This window comes from Haliaeetus albicilla, chromosome 3 (assembly GCF_947461875.1).
Source record: "Haliaeetus albicilla chromosome 3, bHalAlb1.1, whole genome shotgun sequence".
NCBI classification, from domain to species: Eukaryota; Metazoa; Chordata; class Aves; order Accipitriformes; family Accipitridae; genus Haliaeetus; species Haliaeetus albicilla.
The window spans coordinates 26,228,118-26,249,185 of NC_091485.1; the positions used below are offsets into that span (position 1 = coordinate 26,228,118).

General features: G+C 39.3%; 1 protein-coding gene across 1 annotated transcript in view; it reads left to right on the forward strand.

Moving 5' to 3' along the window:
• The window catches only part of LAMA3 (laminin subunit alpha 3), a 121,207-nt gene that overhangs the window by 44,065 nt on the left and 56,074 nt on the right, over nt 1-21,068 (forward strand). The window contains exons 17-30 of the mRNA XM_069779178.1: nt 440-486; nt 1,405-1,504; nt 2,721-2,773; nt 3,165-3,270; nt 5,035-5,134; nt 5,599-5,755; nt 9,062-9,194; nt 10,478-10,620; nt 11,923-12,023; nt 12,140-12,293; nt 13,678-13,838; nt 16,083-16,191; nt 18,445-18,542; nt 20,835-21,000. Coding sequence (XP_069635279.1) covers nt 440-486; nt 1,405-1,504; nt 2,721-2,773; nt 3,165-3,270; nt 5,035-5,134; nt 5,599-5,755; nt 9,062-9,194; nt 10,478-10,620; nt 11,923-12,023; nt 12,140-12,293; nt 13,678-13,838; nt 16,083-16,191; nt 18,445-18,542; nt 20,835-21,000 — 1,628 coding nt within the window. The remainder of the gene's footprint in view (nt 1-439; nt 487-1,404; nt 1,505-2,720; nt 2,774-3,164; nt 3,271-5,034; nt 5,135-5,598; nt 5,756-9,061; nt 9,195-10,477; nt 10,621-11,922; nt 12,024-12,139; nt 12,294-13,677; nt 13,839-16,082; nt 16,192-18,444; nt 18,543-20,834; nt 21,001-21,068) is intronic.

Here is a 21,068-nt window from a genome sequence, read left to right on the forward strand (position 1 = left end):
GTGTGCAAACTTTTATAGAAACCCCCTGAAGCATGGGGAGGGAGGGACACACCAGGAGCACGTATTAGATGAGCTTATTTGTCATTCTGTATGTTATTTCATGAAGTGAACTATAAGATTAAAACCTTTTTTAGACGATGGCACAGCAACTTTAAGAAAACATCTCTCAGTTCTGTAGGTTAGTGCTATAGTTTTCCAAGTGACTACTTTGTGTACCAAACCTTTGCATAGTCTAAACCGGGCTAAACACACATTGAAAAATCACTATTAAAGTCTTCTGCTGGTCTTGAAGTTTAAAGTGTTTGAGTCCCTCCAAGGTAACCGTGTTAAATAGCCCTTTCATACTGTTACCTGCTGCATTGTACTTCTGTACTACTACATTCTGCAGCTCTGTTTTCAAAAGATCTTTCAATGTGGTTTTTTTTTTAATTTCATAAAGGTGTCAACAGTGAATGTGACCCTTCAGGTAGTGTTGGTTCTCATTCCGTAAGTATTCTACTGCTGCAGCTAACGGTACGTGTTAATAATTCATGTGCCTTTGCTGAACACATTCACTTCATTGCTCAAGTCCTGAAGCCTGCTCTTAGACTGAAAGAATTGCACAAGCTTATTTGCAGAGTAAGAGTGGAAATAAACTTTGTGTTTTGTTCTTTGATCATACCAGTGCAATTAGCTGTTGAGGGTGGGGTTTTTTTATCTCTTGTATATAGACTATGCATACTGTTTATGTCTTCTTGGTGTGCTGGAACACTAATATATACATGCAGATATGCATATAAGCCTATGCAAGTCTCAAAGACTTTCTGGTTCTGGGTCGCAACAGGCCTTTTCAGCATCAAAGTATTCTTGAAAAAATTATTATCTCTTTGTAACTGTTGCTGTTCCACTACTATTGTTATTAATACAGTGATGGTTATTAGTAGTAGCATATTATCAGAAATCACAATCATTGCTAAATGTGTAGCAAAGAAGACGCAGAGGGTAAGTCTGACAGATGGAAGAGGTATCTATTTAGGCTCATGTATACAGCTATGGCTGTCTTCCACCAGTAAAGGAAAGAGTAAGTATGAAAATTAATGATTATTTTAAAGGAAATTTGTTTTTTAAACTTTTTTGCAACTTTTTAGAGCAGTTCTAATAAGACTATAAAAGAATTGGAAAGTACATCCATTGGGACATTTAGAATAAACTAGGTATGGAAAAAATACGCAGGGTGGAAAAATCCTGTGCTGATAGTATGAGACAGAAAAATCTAAGAAGTCTGAATCAGCCTCAGTTTCTATGCTTCTGTAAAAGTCAGTAACCTGCCTGAGCTGTTAATAGTATTAGTTTTTTCTTAGTACTAAAGAGCAGTATGTTTTTTATGAAACAGATGAACCCATATTAACTCTTTTCTGTCATTAGGGCTATTGTCAATGTCTTCAGCACGTTGAAGGTCCTACCTGTAGTAAATGCAAACCATTGTACTGGAAGCTGGCCAAAGAAAACCCTGAGGGATGTACAGGTACGGCTTCATGACATATTTCTTAGGCTTACATTATGTGTTAAATTCTCTTGAAAGTCATCTTTGTTCACTGTTGCCATCTTCAGTGCTCAGTGACTTTCACAACTCTTGTTAACAGCATGTTTTTAATGCTACTTAATTGTAACACCAAATTACCCACGATACCAGCAGTTACTTTTAGAAATTAGACCATGATTTCATGAGTGCTTGCTAGTGCTGGACCAAGGTGTGCTCTGAATTACAATGGTGTGTACTTCATATGGCCCTATGGCAATTTTGCTGGAGTGGGATGGGTTTTCTGCCCTTAATACTGAAACCAGAATTTGGCTCATTGTTTCAAGAAAAAGGTGCTTTTTCATTTATTATCATCTCCTATCTTGTAGAGGAGTGAAAAGCCTTCTTGTGGCTTCAGGGTGTGACAAATCTGTTATAGTTTATGTCCATATAATGCCAATCTGTTTGCAATTTTCAGTGTTTGCTAACAGTGAGTGTGTGTTTTTCAGACAGATAGTATCCTTTTTAATAAAGGATAAAGGTAAAAAAACTTTAAAGGTATTTTTCTCCCCAGCTATGTCCTTTCCAACAGGTTCCACCACAACAGCTACCTAGAAAGGATGAGTAGCCTTAGAGCTGATACCTAGATCATTACATCTTTGACTCTAAATCTCTAAATACTATACAGTCTAAACATCTCCTCAAAGATTAATTACTGCACCTTTCATGTAATTCATCTTCTCTGCCTTCAGTCACAGAGTCAATACTGGGTTTCACCAAACCTCTAGGTCAGCATAGCTCCTTTCTGCATATTTGCTTCATTTATATTTCATATGGAGAGTTGAACTGGTCCCAAAGTAGCACTGCAGAATAGAAGGTGCCAGTCAGGCTGCGAGACACAGTTTTGAAATAATTGTCTGAATGTTTCTAAGAAAGAAAACAATTGTAAATCCAAACTCAAGACTGATTGTGTTAAACACAAGTTAGAACACTTCAAAACACACCAGTAAATCACACATATACAGAAGTTCTCACTCTTTCTCCTTTACTTTTCATTCTCAACTTGTGCTAGTATCCATTTGCTATTCTTGAACCTTGCAGAGTAAAGTCCACCTTCTGGCACTATGATTCAAAATTGCAGATTCAGGGTGGTGGGGTTTTTTTTCCTGTAAAGTATCTTGAAAAGACAAAATGCAGACTGTCTTTTTTTTCATCTGTGCAGCATGCCAGTGTGATGTGAGTGGAACTCTAAGTGGAGTCGGAGAATGTCAGCAGGTAAAGTGAAATTAAAAGAAATACATTAATGAAACTGATTTTTGTAAAGATAAATTGTTGTAACATTTGGTAAGGTAGAAATCTTAGTACTGATTATTGCTTTTGCACATAAAGTGGCTGGTTTTATACAGCAAAGAAGCAGTTTTATACAGAATTTTTATACACCCTAGGGATGTATAAAAGTTCTGAGAATTTTTCATCATCTTGAGTTTATGTATTTTCTAGTCTGTTCATTGAAGACAATAAATGACAGAAGTTATGTCCTGATAATATTTTTTGTTGAGGTTAGAATGTTTTTCCTCTTTAGAATTAGAGGGAATTCCAAGTATTGAAAGATTAAAGTTCCGGAGAAGGTGGTGAAACATTTTTGATGAAATTGTTTTCTTCACAGGAAAACGGGCATTGTTACTGCAAATCTAATGTTTGTGGGGATTCCTGTGACACTTGTGAAGCTGGTTATTATGCTCTTGAAAACAAGAATTATTTTGGCTGCCAAGGTAAAATGAATAAAGGACATATCTAGTAGCACATTTGCACTTAGCACAAAAGTCTTTAGAATTCCCTAGGTTGTACTTTTAAAATGTGGATGTATTTGTTGAATAACTCGCGTGCACAGAGTTTTGCACTACTGCTTGTAATCGTTCGTAACCCGTGTAATGCCTCCGTTCCCTTCCAAAGGGAGAAGGAACAAGGCAGATGTTACCACTGTGGTTCCCAGCCATTTTGTGGCTCGCTGACGTGAGGAAAGGTGTTACTCTTTGAGTTCATTGTCCTTCACCTCTCCCCACTTGCCTGAGGCTTCTCTGTCAAATCTCTGCAGTGAGGTTCCATGAGGCGCCGCTGAAGCTGTTATCAAATAAGATAACTGAGTCATTCCTCCTCTCACTCCTCCTCCCCAGTTGTGGGGCCAGGGATGGTTGACGTTCCTGCAAACGTTACCTGTAGGAGCGGTAGCTGTCTGTTCTGCGCAGCAGTTTTCTAAGGTCTGCTGCTGCAATAAAAACTTAAAATGTTACAAAAAATACTAGCTTGATTTTTTTTTTTTTTTTTTTTGCAGGTATGTTCATGTATTGCTTTAGCCCAGGGTTCAATGTGTTTTGAAGAGAGTCAGATGTAGCTGTGATGTGGAGAAAGTGGTCCTTCTTCTGAAGGATACTTGCTCTGCCATCTGTTTTGAGTGATGTAGGGCTACTTCAACAGTTCCCTCCCCTCTTTGTCCCCCCACTGTAGCTTTAGGTTTGTTAAAATTATTGAAAGCACTTTCACTGACTTCAGTGTGCCTTACACCTGTCCATGGTTGATGCAAGAGATTTATTTTTAAAGCACTGAAGTACTTCTAACAATCATTTAATATGTGCAAAGTTAAAAGTAATGGCTACTGTATCAAAGCAAGCTTTCATGCCTAATGTGCAAACCAAGGAGCTAGTGAAAAGGATCTGGTTTCACAAAAGTGTCAAATACTTTAATTATCCTTGATTTCAGTGAGGTTACAGGAGCTTAACATGTCTGAGAAAACAGGATGCTTTTGCACTACGATGTAAATACATGTTTAGGAACTTTCAATATCTTAATTCAGCTTGAAATTTTTAGCCTAGACATACTTGTTCCATAGTACGATATATTATACCTCGTTACTAGAGGTGTCCTTTAGCTTGTGCCACAAGTCCTGTCTCCTGTAGAAAGTCATTCAATATTGTTGTCCAGTATTGGTTAAAAATATGCATATGCTTTTATACGAACACATATGTTCTTGTTGTGTGCAACATTTGTAAGATAAATTAAATATTGGGATACCAGACTCTGAAAAATTAACATCTTACAATTTTTGTAAGTTAGTTGGGGTTTTTGGGGGGCAGTGGTTGGGGGGGTGGGTTTAATAATTATTCATCGTGATATTGCTCTAGAAATTCTGACTTATTAGCAAAACGTTTGAATGGCTGTTCTGCAAAACTGTGGTCCTGCATTTAGTAATGTGCCATGGCTTATTACTTGTGATTTTTTTTAAAAAGTGGCTTTTGTCACATTCCAAGGAGAAATAAAGAAAACAACTACAAACATGGGAAGCCAGAAATAATTGCAGCTTATGCATGTGTGTTAGCATGTGTTTGAAAGAGTCTGAGGGGAGGGGAGTCTGAAGGGCTCCGGAAGGAGGAAACGAGTCATTAACGGTGTTTAACTAGCGGAAGCGTGGTGTGTTTGCTGATAACTTTTATCACTTTTTTTTCTGATGAGATATTTGGCTTCTGCTCTTTGCGTGACAGGCTGCCGGTGTGATGTTGGAGGATCCCTCAGCCCGTCGTGTGCCGAGCCTTCGGGTGGCTGCCAGTGCAGGGCGCACGTCGTGGGGACGGACTGTCGGGAGTGAGTCTGGCTGTAGCTCCCGATAGCTCATGCTTCAGCACAGTTCTTTTGAAACTGCCCACAACTCCCTTGCTATCCTTTCACGTGAGGTTCTGGATTTGTTGATAAATAAGCTGATAAATTGTATTAGTTATTGATATTAATTTTGCTGGGCAGTTTTCTTCTGTTATTTTAATAAGATCTTTTAACTTGTTTCCTTAAATAACCAATACCTGTTTTGCAATACTATTGCATATGTATCTATATATCTATCAACAGGTATATAAGAAAATGTATGTAAGCTGTAAAAGCTTCTGGAAAGAGAATTCTCATTACATCCATCTTACCAGCTGTCTTGAATTTATTAGCTGCTGTCAGGATTCCTCAATCACCAGAAAGTCACCTCCCTCCCACTGCTTTATGCTCTTAGATGGAGACCATACAGCAACTGGTAATTCTTTGTTGTTTTTTCTCCTCCTTGAAAGGCCTGAAAAAAACTATTTTTTCCCTGATCTGCACCACATGAAGTTTGAGATTGAAGATGGTACTACTGTCAAGGGAAGGGAAATTCGGTTTGGCTATGATCCTCAGGAATTTCCTAGCTTCAGTTGGAGAGGATATGCCCAGATGTCCTCTATACAAGTAAGCTAGTATTTCGCTCAAGGCTTTGGGGTGAAAATATAGGTGTATGGTATGTATGTCTCTATGGTACTGCTATTTGTGTGCAAGGTCATGGAGAAACCAGGAAAAAGGACAGGTCTCACTAATCTGAACCCTTTGGCACTGTATCGCTGTTTGGATTAGTGAGCGTTGGTATTATTATAAGTTAGTCATTGCTTGTGCAAATATGTGTTCTTCAGAAATCTTCTTTGAGGGTTTTTTTGTGAGAAATACACATTTTGCGATAGGTGTAAAGAAAAGAACTAATAGCTTCAAAGTCTATAATACTAAGTGCAGAAATTCTTGTCATGCTAAGGACAGCAGAAACAGCAGAAGAATGATGCTTGGCTAAATAATTTGAGTTACACAATTCCGTGGCAGTCTGTGTCCATAAGATCTTCATGTACCGTCACAGTGCTGTCACTGACATCTGCTTACACCTGCAGCTTACATTAGACAAAGAAGAGAAAGGCACCAACTTTTATTAGGAATGATACCTTCACGTTATAGCAAACAGGAAAATGTGTGATTCAATAAAAGAAGCTGTTAGCAGGAGCATATTGGCAACATATATTTTAGTCTCATGACAGTCTACAAATAAACTAAACAACTGCAGAGAGAATAAGTAAATCACAGGAAGAAAGTCACCATAATCTAACTGTGTGAGAAGGGACCTGTCTGACTTTGGATGGAACTGCTAGCAAATGAACCAGGATTTTAAAACAGTAGATTTGAGCAATAAATGGGATTTTCTCACTCTTCTTAAAAGTAGTACTATGGTATAGTTGTGTCCAGCCCCTGTAAGTTGTCCAAGGACTAATGGATCTCTATAGTCTGAGACATAAGCACATAACCATTGCACAAGCATAGTGATTTCCTTTCTGTTCTTCATTTTTCACTCTTTCCTCTTTGTTCTTTTGGGTTTTTTTTATCCCAGAGCTCATATTTGTTGGATCTTCAGAACTACTCCACATTCACAAATGAAGGCAACTCTCCAGTAGCTGTGATTTCTTAACTTCTGCTTTCTAATTCAGCTGCTTTTTGCATTTCATATTCAGTAGCATTTTGTAAAGAGGTAGTGAAAGGGCTTAGTCTCTAATCTTGCTAAAAGTGTGCATTATTTTGCTTACCTGGATAAAGCTTTTCACTCATGTAAGTAATTGCCAGCTCCAGGCCCTCCTTAGTTAGATCCTTGCATAACTGAGATAGCCTCACGTTTTTCATTTCAAGGAACTTTCCTGATTTTGACATAGCGTTTCTGTGTCTTGCAGGACCCTGAAATAATCCTCCTGACATTTATTTTGTAGAAAACAAGTAGTGTTACCATATCTACCACACAAAAGGGTAATGTAACAACTTTTTGTGAACAGAAACTATTTCAAAACAATTAAAAATTTTTGATGTGAAATAAAGAAACTGTGTGTGACCTCAGTGGAGGTCACTGGTGCCCTGTCATGCTGCTGACATGAGTGTCTCATTATTGACTGAGAAGCTGACAGTCAGGCTCAGATTTTAAAGCACTGGCCAGAGTTGCCTAAGTTTGTGACAGAGCTCAAAGAATAATTTCTCCCCACTCCCTGCCTTTGCTTAAAGCCAGGGACCGACATCTCTTTCTTCCTCATTCCTCACATATCTCTTCTTTCTCTCCCTTCACTGTGTCTTCTAGATTTTCCATAAAAGCTTAGAAACCATTTTTATAAATCTCCTGAAGCATGTTTCTTTATTTCTTTTGCCTTCTCTTTTTTGTTTGTATCTATTTTTCAACTGTTCCCTCAATGCCTGTCTTATCCATGTAGTATCCTTCAGAAGCTGTCCTTCTCCATTTAAAACAATACTTGTAAATCCTTCCCCTAATTGTCTGTATTTTCCATTCTGGTCCACTGCCTTTCTGCAATCACCTAGATTTTAGCTATCTAGTCTCTGTAGATCTCTCAGCCCTGCCATCTGTCATATGTCTGTCTTTGCTTTCTGCTTTGCATTTCTATTAAGAAGGTGGAGGTCTCTGGGGTGATGATGACAGAATTGAGGAATATACATTCAGAGCAGCATATGAGAGCTGGCAGTCTTGCATTTATTGTAGCTTTTAGGAGTAAGAGAAAATGAGGCTTTGTGGTCCGTTCTCAAATGTATGGAACAGAGAAAAAACCTGTGTGCATTTGGGGAAGCAGAATGGACCACAGTGGTGGGGAGGTCACCGTACTGCAAGCATCTTGGAAAGGGACAGTGAGTGGATTGTGATGGGTGAACTGGTGGGAGTTGGATTATGAGGGGAGGTTTAGGATTTTGGATGGGAAGAAGGAAGCCAAACCCTTGAGGTTGCACCAATCCTGTTTTTTCCTAATCCACCACCAACCTTTGAACATGTCTCTGCCAATTCTGTTGCTCTGCAGACTAAATAATGGGGGTTGTATGAATGCAGCCTCCTGCGGGCTCGAGAACTGCGTGGCTCCAGAGGTGTCCATTCAGGCCCAGGGCAAAGAGAGTTATGCATGGTATTGCATTTTAAGAAACCGAGGGATCTGGTGGAGGAGTAGAAGTTGTTGCAGCGATGGTCTGAGATGTCTGCATGCTGTGGAGTGTTGCGTGTGATCTCAGACTAGGGTCAGTGACTCTGGCCTGTTCCTTGGGAAGCAAGGATTACAGACAACCCTCGATACCATACACCTCCCTTATGGCATGGGAGGGGAGAATAACAGTAAAATACTGTCCATATATCAAGGTGCAATATCAACACACACGTTAATTCAGCCATTCTGTGTCTTTCTGGATAGGCTGTTATTCAACAAGAGTTTTATTTCACAGGAGGTTTTGTTCTATATGCTTTTGTAAGCTGCCCGAGCCTTTCTTTTCTGTTATGGAGTTTGTCTTTGCCAAATGGTTTTTCTTTCTCTGGGTGCTAGTAACAAATAATATACTTTCCTTTCCTCCTTTTTCCCTTTCTTTTTATTTTTCCCAGCCAGAGGTGGTTGTGCCTATCACTGTGGCTTCCCCTAAGCTCTTCCACCTAGTCCTCCGCTATGTCAGCATGGGCTCAAAAAGCTCTAAAGGGAAGATCTCAGTTGCTGAGGGAAAACATTTTGGCACTAATTATACTTGTAAGTGAATTAATTTTCTCACTAGGCTTGCCTGTCTTCCTCTGTCATACACCAGCATTGCCGTTCCAGTATATACTTGTCTGCATGTGTGTTTTTCTTGTAGGACTTTAGTATGGTGCTTGCATGGCTTCTAACTGTTCCTCTATTCAGCACTTTACGGCTGTTTTTTTGTTTATTAACTTCCATTTTTCAGAATGAAGTGAGGATAACTTTGAATGTGGAAAAATCAAACCTCTACTTATTTCGCATTATCCTGAGGTATATTAACCCTGGAGGTGAAACATTATCTGGTCGCATATCTGCTTGTCAGTCTCGGCCTGAAACAGGTAGGTGCAACTCAATGGCACAACAGATCAGGTGAACGTTAGATCAGAGAAGCCTTTTCAAGGTGCACCTAAGTCAAATTTGTAATGTTGCTTAAAATGCATCACTTCTAACAGTGTCAGTTCTTTTGTGCTTTTCCTAATATATTTTGCTGTGTAATTGATGTGGCTGTTTTTGCATGAAACCCCTGCTTACAGTAGTAATCAACATGTGTTTTTCCAAATGTTTGCCAAACAGTACTTTCAGTTCTGTACTTGCTGGCTCTGAACTGTGTGTTTTATGAAGCTTTTAAAGAAGGGATAACAGCACTTATTTTGGTTTAGTTGCCTTTGATATTTCAGTTTAAAGGTGGCTTCTGCCTTCATTCCATGAATAACATTCATTTAATGATAAATCCAATCTACCAAGTTAGCCCTCATTACAGACCTCAACAGCATGCGATGCCTTTTGGGCCCTGATAAAAGATAAATACTCCATATCCTTTGAATGGTAGAGGCATACCAATCCTATATGCAGAATTATCTCTTATTATGCCTAACCTCTGCATACCGATGGGAGCTAATGGAGTTTAGTCATAAATGCTTTTAGTAATTCGGAGGAGACAAAACTGAAAACTTCACAGATACCACTCAGCAGAGTGGCAGCAGTTCATGGTCACGTCTGGCTGATATTGCCTGGGACGCAGGGAACCAGCTTTTGTCTGTGTCCAGGGGCTTCAAAGAAGAAACCTTTAATATTCATAACAATTGATCCTCATGACTTCTTTTTGATAAAACATACTGCAGCTACCTTTCTGTTGTACATCATCTCTGCCCAGAAGTTACCTTCAGTTGCTATTTGTAACTAAACATTTTAGATGCTACTAAAAACCTCCAGTGTCTGAAATATATGGCTGGAAGTCGCATGAGAACAGGGCTTGTCAGCTGAACATATTGTGAGTTGGTGCAGAGACAGGTTGTATGGAAAATAATGGAAGGGGAAAGTGGAGAAGTGAGCATTTCAGAATATTGCAAAACTGGCCATTACAGGGGCAGAGCTCTGCTTTTCTGAACCAATTTGCTCAAGACTAATAAGAATGAAGACAACAACCACTGCATAGCTCTGTAGCTTACTGTGTGTGTTCGAATGCACTGTTAATACGTATTGACAGAAAATCATTGATCAGCTCCTGTTAGACCAAGTTTAATGGATGAAATCATCAGTCCAGCACACTAAGCGAGTAGAGACATCTTAGAGAGTCCCTTATTTTTCACTTTTTTTTCTTTTTTCTTTTTTTTGCTGGCAGGGGCTGCTCAGAGCAAAGAGTTTGTCTTCCCACCCAGCAAGGAGCCAGCTTTTGTCACAATCCCAGGAAAAAGCTCCACAGAGCCTTTCTCACTGGTTCCAGGCACGTGGACTGTCAGTATAATGGCAGAGGAAGTCCTCTTGGTAAGAAAACAATTGAGGAAAACAAGCGCTTGAGGGCTGTCATGATAGCATTGCTCTGGAGTTATTTGCCGGGAAGAACCCTGCAAGCAATTGAAATTCAGCACTAGTGAAAAGAGTACAGCAGCAGAATATCATTATGAAAATTTACAGTTCTGCCTCTTCTTTCTTTTTTTTTTCCTCTCTGACTTTCACCTGCTCTAATTTTCCTTGTGCTTACAGACTTTAAGTCTATCCGGAATCTGTAATTTCAAAGGATAAAGTAATAGTAACATACAGCACAATTGGTTGAGCATAAATGCCCACAGAAATTCATCATTCTTATGTATCAGATGTCATATCTAAAGCTTGGTTCTGCCACAGATGATCAAGGCCTTAGTTTCTTGACAAAGATTCTTCAGAAAAGTATTATAAGATGGGCTACATGATTAGCAGGTCATTTCCTAAATGTTTTTATCCTCCCATCATTACTGTCCTTTCACTCGCTGAAAAACTGAAAAAATTTCTGACAGCAGTTCTGAGAAATTGCTATAAAAAGAAAAATTGTTTGAGGTGATCATTTATGAAAAACCTTAAACATGTATGATCACAAAGACAGCATACTGAAATTCACATGTATATTGTATAGGGTTAACAAGTAGACAGTGTCTTTAGTCATTAAGCCTGGGGCTCTGTTAAATTTATGGAATACCACTTAAAATGTTACTAAAGAGCTTGCAAACATATTTCTTGCTGAAAGTGACAGTACTTATCGTGCCTGTTTTTTTTACTAATACCTTTGAAAAGGAATTTATTAATGATCTTAGCCCAGCAAGTAGGCAAGGCAGAGAAAAAATATACCAGCTTTTGAAGCACAGCTTAAGAGATTACATGGAATATTTTTATAAAGTCGCCTGGGATACATGAATCTCCCTTGTGGAGTCACGCACAGTTGAGTTGTGTGCATGTGGATTGCGCTTCTGGGTGAAAACTGCACCCAGCTGGCTCTCTGTTACCAAGCTGGGGGGGGGCCTCCTTTATGAGCCCTCTCTTGTACAACACGTGATGGGAGAGTGGCTTCAGAGCTTCCCTGCTTGCAGGGCAGCTGCCTTGATCCCGTTTCTAGGAAGGTGTAAGTAGAGTTAGGGAGACCTATTCTGATGTTATTGGCCCATGTAACAACAAAAAAGTCGACATCTTGCAGATATCCTCTGTAAAAATTATTTATGTGATTGGTTTTGTTCATTGCTACATTGTGAAAGTCTAGAGATGTTCCTTTTGTAATTTTCTGCATGGTCTTGCATTTGTTGTATTCTTTGTTCTTAGGATTATTTGGTGCTGTTACCTAGTGATTACTACGAAGCATCCATCTTGCAGATACAAGTTACAGAGCCTTGCACCTATTCAGGACGTGCTTCAACAGAGCAGTCAGTATATATGCTACAGAATAAACCAGTGCCTTGGATTATTTTATTATTATCCTGCTGCACGTGAAACCAATAATAATCCTGTGTTTTGTTTGGGGTTTTTTTTTGTGTGTAAGCTGCTTGCTCTATCAGCATTTGCCACTGGGCAGATTTTCCTGTGTCCTTGGTTCAGAGGCAGTGTACTTCAGACATGGGGGAGAATACAGAAGACTATCTGTGCGACAGCCAACTCCCGATCAACCAGTGATGACCCATATCAGTGGAAGAGAGGTCAGATTCCTGCCTGCTAATTGCAGTCCCATCTGCACTGTTGACTATAAACCTACTGGACTAAAATGCTTGCAGATTTACAGCTCAGGATTTGCAGATCTGTAATGCATCCCTAAAACAGACTCTGCATCAAGCTCTGCATTCTGTACAGAACTGTGTAAACAGATCAGTGTAGGCAGATTTATAGCTGTGACTAGAGTGGATATTTCACTCTGATAGAAGTATTTTATTAAATAAAAATCCTTTTGCTTTAGGCATACTGCCTTGTTCAGCATACTGTTTAATTGCAGCAGAAATGGCATAATGGTTTGTCAGCAGAAATGGTGTACATGCATCACTCTAATCTTTTTTCTTAAATAGCTAAACTTAGGTAAAATATTTGCTTTACTAAAAACAAGCGGAAGCAATTATACCACTGCTGTAGGTGCATTGAAAGAGAAACATATGTTTTATGAAAAGCTATACTAGAAGTGTTTGGTAAAAATAAGGTATTTTATCAAGTACATGATAATTACATGAAAAATGATTATGCCATCTGTTACTGTGCTTGGATATTGCTTTTAAAAATACCAAGTGCAACAAGAATATTTACATGCCACAGGCCCTGGTGCTTCATCACTGATGCATGTGCAAAACTTTACTGGTATGAATAATTGCAGTGAAGTCAAGAGGGCTGTTGACACAATTATTTACAGGTTTAAGTGTTCACAGCCTAAGGAAATATTGAGAAAAAAACAGTTTAAATTTGAAAATAATTATATAACCAACTGTAGCAAAAACCTCTGTAACCACAGCACTTTCCATACAACTACTTTGAAGTATTTTGCATCAAATATTGTGTTAACCAATTTGTGCAGATAAACTAAAAGAAAAACTTGATGCTTTAGGAAGCGGCATTGGCTGTTTGCTGGAGAAGATGCTTTCACTCTTTGTAGGGAATCGATACACAGCACTGCTGTAGTAGGAATTGTGGTCCTGGAAATATTTTTTTCAGTGGAAAAGTAGACTCCATTTGCATATGTTATTAAAGATAGCTCAGAGATGACAGTGACAATTTTTTAGTATTATTAAAATTTCCTCACTGGTATGTTCTACCAGGAAGAAGAGAGTTAATAATATACTCATTTCTAGGCTTATTTTACAGCCTGCTTAGAACTGTTATAATGGCAGCTGCTTCTTGAACCTGGTTGACTCTTATTAGTGGACAAAGTGATATTTATAGGCATTGCTTCCATTCTGCTGGATGTCTTTTGCTGAGACATTACAGGATTGGCCCTGGACTAATGCTGACCGGTTGGCTTAAAGGGCAGGAAAAGGGAGCTTCCTGCAAGAAAGGGAGTGAAAAATCTAACGGCTTTTTTCTTTTTCAATGATCTTGATCTAGGTCAATTTACAGATGACCATAAATGTTCCTCAAGTTGGTCGCTATGTTCTGATTTTTGAATATGCCAATGAAGAGGATCGGTTACACACTGCCGAGGTAATAATACATAGCCCTGGACCTGTCACTGAAGGCAGAGTGAGAATATATAGTTGTAAATACAGGTAAGAATTTCTGAAGTAATCACTACATAATTAAATAAGCATTTGGGATATAATTATACTTTTTATGTATTAGAATCCATTTTGCTATGTAGATTGTTTGAATTTCAGCATGATTTAAAAGCAAGTACATGATTCTGTGGGTATTGTACAGATTTTTAATTCTCGCTGTGCAGTCAGCTCATTCAATACTGCTACTGCTTCAGTGAACTGTTTTCCTATACAAAGCGTAACTTTTTTTATATACATTCAAAAATCCTTATAAACTATTAGTCTCCAAGTCTAGTTGAAGAGCATCACTGTTGGCTGTAGATGCCTGCACTATTTTTATTTAGTTAAAAGCATGTCCAAGGGCTTTGACTGTAAAAAATGTAGCAGCCAGTTTTACAGAGCATTCCCACTGTTTCCAATAAGATCTGCTGAAGCAGAAGCATAAAGGTCTCTGAAGTTCTGAGTGTAGCCATCCTCTGGCTGTTAGGCTGTAGGCAACGTCTTCAGCCGAATGCTTCTTTATCCTTCTTGATTACTGAGGTAACTGCAGATGTTTCTGCACAAGAGATTTTGTCTGTCCTGAGTGAGATTGTCTTTAACACTTGAGCATTTCAGCTTATGACTCAAGTAAGGGTTGTGATCCTGCAGATGTTTGTGCCCCTGGCAGAGCCTACCCAGTGCCAGGGGACTACAGACATGCATCCCTTTTTCCTGTGAGCCAAGAGTTTGGCAGACTGGAGGCTTAGCAATATGCAGGATGAAATTGCCCAGTAAGAAAAATCATTTTCATTAGCATGTTTCTGATACAGAGCAGAGCTGTGTGGAGCAGTGACCTTGTCAGGTTATTGCTGGGGAAAGCTCTTATTTTAGCCTGTTATGTAACACTTTGAGCCCCAAACTACTTGCTATAAATCTTCCACTTTATTGCTTTTTTTTTTCCCCAAACACATTTTATGGGCTAATTTTGAACATACTTGTTTGTTCATATGATAGATTAAGAACTTGCTAATGAAAATACAAAGAAAGTCCTTGCTACTTTAATGTAGCAATACAGTAAATCCCTTATGAGGCCATTCTGCATGAAGCTAATGGTCAAATTGCAAGTAAGTTGCTGTGTCATCTTTCCTAAGCAGGAAGCTAAAAGTCTCTTCTCTTAAAAAATAAATCAAGAAATTACATAGTGGTACATGCAGATAAGAGTGACTTGTAGAATCAGGAAGACATTGTGCCAGGCATTCTTACAGCTCTATGAGCTTGATTATTCCCAATAAAACATTGTAAGCAAATAAAACATTGCAAGCTTCCAGCGAATCACCAATAAGGGACCTATATTTCTCTGGTCTTAAAAGTCCTTAGCCCTGAGCTGACCTTATTTGTGAGCTGTGCTCTAAACAAGAGTGAAACTTCCACATTCTCCAATTCAAAGAGGAGAAATAGAGAAGCAGTTGTATGGTGATTACAGCTTCTCACCCACAGCATGCTGGCTGGCCTAGCTGAGCAGGAGTGCAGAGAAAGAAAAGAAATTAGAGCCATATATGACTTCTCTTTAGCAAAAGGAAACTTTTGTTACTTTTGGCAAGTTGCAGGGGTCATGCTCCCTGAACAAGGCAGAGTTCAAAGGCTTTAGCAAGACTCTTCTTAGTATGTGTTTGTCTTTACCAAAGATGCACAGCCAATCGATGGTAGTCAGTAAGCAGCAAACCTACCTTTTTTCACTTGTATTGAGGAGTATCTCAGTGTACAGAATAGCTTCCTAAAATCAAGGTCTGCCCAACTGCCATTGTGTGGGTGAGAGCTGCTGATCCACACCATCAACGGCGCGTGGCAGTAGTGGAAAGCAGCAGCTGGTGCGTGTTGGCCCCTCAAGGACTATGGCCCAGGCACAGAATATTAGTTACACGCCATGTTACACAGCTTGGAAACCTCTGCAGATGGCACATATGTGTATCTGTCTGTTCACATCCTGCTTAAAGCAGTAGCTCAAATGGAGATCTGAGCTGAGGTCTGGAGGTTTGGGCTCCGGGTAGGTCAGCCCACAAAGGACAAGCGGTGTTTTGTATGTGGTAGGTACATCCTTTGTCTCACTAGTGAGGATACTGCACCTTCACCAGTGGCCAAAGGCAGTTGTTACAATCCAGCAGGACGGCTAGGCACCAGTGGTGAGGCTAGCCAAAAGCTAGGCAGCTGAGCTAGGCAGTAACCTAAACAACCCAGCAATGCCAGCAGGCTCATTTTTAATCCTGCTTTCTGTCTCAGTTTCCTTTGTCGCAGCGTTGTAGTTGACGATAGGAATCGCGTTGCTGTCTATGACCTTCTAGCAGATACAAAGATAGATCTTAAGGCATCATCAAGTAATTTTCTTCTGGTAAGTTTTTGTTTTCTTTTCCATTTTTTAATACTTGTTCCCTGAGTGGGTAAAGAGAGATACCTTTCTCCCTATGTTCATGTGCTGTATGGTAATGTTTGAAATGATGTATATTAGATGCTTGAAGACATTTTTTTATATATACTCAGAGAATACTGAGGCAAACTTGATCAGTTTCAAAGATAAACAGAAATTCGCCTTTCTTGGCGAGGGTTTTTCCGACTCTCTTGTGCTTTATTTCAGTTCTCATTTCTCTTCTGCATGTAAACTTTAAATGAAAAATCTTCTGGTATCTTTTTTACTTCATCATTATTTTTTTTCCTTATCTTTCACTTTTTTAAAATCCTCAAAACCCATGTGGGAGTTTCCTGGGTCTTTTACAAAATTCAGCTAATAAATGTGTTCATTTCAGGTAATAAATGCATTCATTAGTCATACAACTTTTAAATACTTTGACTAAAAAGCATTTACTGCCCTCTTTTGGCCACACCAGGAATACATTTTTCTGGACACTGAATTTTCTTCTATGCTGTTTCTGTTTTCCATTTTAGAAACACAAGATGAGTTACACGGTTGGTTAAAATCTATAGTTGAAACCCAGCTATAAACATAGAGTAGTTTCGGGAACTGTTAGAATTAACAACTGATATATGCTTTCTTCATTTCATGAGGCAGTGTTCAGTGTGAACAAATATCATTTAAATTGTCTGTTAGCTCCCTGCAGCAACTGCTGTGCTAACAAGATCCATATCCAAAAGACGTTGATATTATTAATCTGTATCTCCACATGTGGAAGTCTCTTGTGCTAAAAATCTCTGTATTTTTATTTCTAAATTCTAGTTTTCATTCTCTGAATAACTTGCTGCAAGATAAATTTCAATATTCTCCTGAGATACAGGAAATATATCCCCATGTTAAATGTAAAAACTGCACTTAGCAAAAGATTGGAAGAAGGGCGAAAAGAAGAGCTTCTGGACACTAATCATGGAGTCAATGGCAGCAGCTTTGGAGTTAAAGAAAGACCCTTGTGTGACCCCCTGTCATGTAGACCAGAGAGGCAAAGGGGAACCATCCCCAAAGCTGGAGTTCAGAAATCTGGTCTAAAATAAAGGGGAAATGGGGTTCTTGAGGTCAGCTTTCAAGAGAGGCTCTTACAACCTGATAGTCTTTATCTCACACTGATGCATACAAGCTGTCTAAACCCAGACTGTGTTTCACACTAACTTTTTAGCCGCTCACAAAGTGCAGTTCAAAGCTTCAGAGTCTACCCTCGTTCTGCTGCAATGGGCTGGAGCCCTGTGGGTCATTACATGCAGGGCAGGCACAATGTTTGCTGCCCAGGAAGAGGGACTTCTCTAGCACTCTGCCTTCTAGCTTATAAAGGGTTTCTAGTTCCTGCGTGCTACTGCTAAAACACAAGCTGAGCTCCCTTAGGACCGGCTTCTAAACTGAATCACTTTGCACATTAATGAATTCTCCCTGTGCAATTTTTGTTCATATTAATACATGATGCTAGTTATCTTACTGCTTATCAGGCATTTTTATCTCCTTTTCAAGGAGTTCATGCACAAGTTTTGTAAACTGCACTTAGGTATTTTGTAAGTGCAGGTAATATTTTTTTATTAGTGCAAACTGTTGTATCTACCCATAAGCTTTCCCTTGTGTTCTTACCACCACGGTTATAGCAGGACTACCACAGTTTCATTTGCTCGTGTCTAGTTTTAGTTAAAAAAAAAAAAAAAAATCATATGCGGTCTCATTGGCTTTTAAAATGAGTTCTGAATCTACTGCGAATAATCCTGGTGTCACTGAAACTCACTCCTACAGACTTTGTGTGAGCAAGTGTTCATGCTTGCATTTCAGAAGGTCTAGGAATTCCCCCAGTGTCCAAAAGTCTCTAACACCACAGGTGAGGGCTTTTCCCTCCCACTTCTGCATGCTCCTTGCCTAGCTTCTGACCCCACAAGCTGGTCTTCTGTCATTCCCATTGCCATACATACACTTATGTTTTAATTTATTTAACATCTGAACAGCCAACATTCCCCTGAGAAGGACAGAAAAATGCTATTCGACACTGAGGCATTCAGTTGCAGGCAGGTAAGGAGATCCAAAATCTTGTGGGAAGTCCATGACAGAACATGGCTTTGGGCTTAGGTCTCCCCATTCTAAAATTAGGCTTCATCCTTCCCGTTCTGGCCTGGCCCTGTTATTTACAATATTAATTGTTAATTGTGCCTTGTGCTTCTTTTTCAGCACAAGGTTTGTATTATATCAGCTGAAGAATTTTCTCCCGAATATGTGGATCCTAAAGTACAGTGCATAGCTGCTTACAGGAGTACCCGTGATGGAAGGTAACTTGCTTGGTTTTATCTTTCATATTTTCTGAAGAAGACCTTGAAAGGCAGACTAAATAGGATTTTAATTCTTTTGAATGAACCTTTGCTTAGTGACTCACAGGTGATTTGTAGGCCATTTTTGCAAACTAGTATTTGTAAAAAAGCTAGTGTTAATCTAGGCAGTCTTTGTGCAGGATTTTCTTAATACTAGCTTCTTCCTGGCCCATCTGAGCTACTGGGTGCTGATGCATTAGAAAACATGCATCTTTGACATGTCATCCGGTATGATAGGTGTTCAAGCTGGAGAAACATTGATGCTTCAGTGGCCTGAAATGCTTACTGCTTCATCTGGAGTTTCGTTCTGAATGTTACTGCTTGAACTGTTCCAAAATGGCTTGAATTTATCATTAGGTAGGGGATGTGACTGCGCTTTCAGGCACAAATCCACCAGCTCAACTTGGCAGCATCAAAATACTCAATGCGTAAACCCCTGGTTCACAAACAAGCCCTTCCCTTGTCCATCTCATCATGGGGCCCCTATGGTAGGTGTGCCCTCAGCATTCACCCTGCTCAGCAACACCAGGTGGTCCTTCTCCTCCATTGTACTTGTATAGGACTAGTAATTAGAGCGCTCGAGTACAGCTTGGTTGACCCAGGTTGACGGCTTGTCCTGCGAAGATCTGAACCTGAACTTTCACTTCCCAAGTGGTCAGTTTTGGGTTCTGCAGAGCACTTGCTCTGTCCTGTTGAAACTCTTCCCCTTTCCATATGCTTTATTCATTGGGCCATAGAGGAACTATCACTGCAGCTTCCAAATTAGGGAGCCCCACATTTCAGTTCCTGTTGCGCTCCCCAGGATGTCCCTCGTGATGCTACTCCTCAGGCTTGCTTCCTACTGATCTGGCAATGGCAAGGGCCTCAAAGTAAAAGTAAATGTCATTTGCAAGACTTCAGAGGCAGAAAGAGTTGGTGACTAGGTCTAACAGTTTTCCAGACGGTGGCTTCTAATATAAATGGTTGAATTGAAATAGAAAGCAGAAAAATCTGGATAGTAAATTGGATAAAAGCGTGTGACTGTACTTGGCATCCAAGCATGCATCACATTGAATCACAGCTTTAATTCTCCTGCTCAGAGTGTAACAATTGAGAGCAGCTTTCTAAGACTGAAGGTACTTGTCCTTGGACCAAAGGTATTTTGCATTTTGCATTGAAAAATTCCCATTTTCATATTTTGCATTGAAAATTCCCATATTCTGAGTAAAATAGGGGAAAGAGGATGGGAGAAAACCATGGTTTAAAGTAAAGCTAATGTAGAAGTTTGTACCTTTTACTTTGGTTTTGTGTTGGTTGTTTTTTTAATCTCTTGTTACGTTTGCATAGTTTACTGTATGTTTATGTTCTGTTATTAAGACCATTATCTGGTAGCATTCTTGCTTTCCTGAAAGTGTTTAGTGTTCACCAAGTTGAAAGATGCAGAGTCTTGGCTCAGTTTAACAGTATTATAAACGGATGCTGCATGTGATTTCCCACACAGGCCTGGCAAACACATCTCAATCCTTGCCCTGAAACATACTTGCCATTTCAGTTCTGGGCCTGTCTTGAGCAAAGATTAATCATTGTCTGTTGAGTACTTACAAGAAGTGAACAAAGACTAGCAGGAAACCCCCCAAAACATTTTCTCCTGCAGTCTTGGAAAATACTTCTCTCAGTCAAGTTTTTCAGAATTAAATATACCAAGGAAGAAATAGTTGAACACAGCAGTGCATGAATAAGGATGCTTTCAAGGAGCACTGTTATTTATTTTGGCTCAAATTCTACAAATATTTGAGGGTATACTTTCTAAGTACTTAAGTAGTCCCATTGACTTCAGTGGGAGAACTTGCATGTTTAAAGGATACACCCATGTAAATATTTGTAGAACTGAGAATTCAATATTAGTACAGATTCTGGTGAATGTAACTAACTGGATTAACTAAAATTTATTTAAAATTTTAACACTCTTGATTCCCTTAGGTTTCATCTTCCTTAGCAAACTCTTTCCATTGAAACTGTTCAGGTTATGGAAATTTTGAGTGAATAAAATCAGTTGATGCACATTTTCCCCTTTGTGAGTTAAAACCATACCTCTTGTTTTCATTTACTTTCTGATCATTTACATAGAATCCAAAGAGTAACAGGGATTACTATTGCATTATTAATTGTAATACAGTGTAATATATTGAGTTCTGTGAGTCAACTGCTTTTTCTTTTATGATGCTTAAGAAATTCTCATGGCCCCAAGAGTAATTACTATAATTCTGTCTTTAGTGCAACATGCATTCCCTCAGTGTATGAAACTCCACCGGCAGCTTTAGTATTGGATGCATTCAAGGATGGGAAAATTTCCGAAGTACGGAGAAATATACTCAGTGATCCACTGAGTGCCCCTTTACCTTCTGACTCAGTTGACAGAGTCACCTTGACACCATTACAGGTATCTCATATTTTGAAAACTTTGTTAGATGTGCTTGGCATGCAAACAGATAGGAGCATGCAGTTATA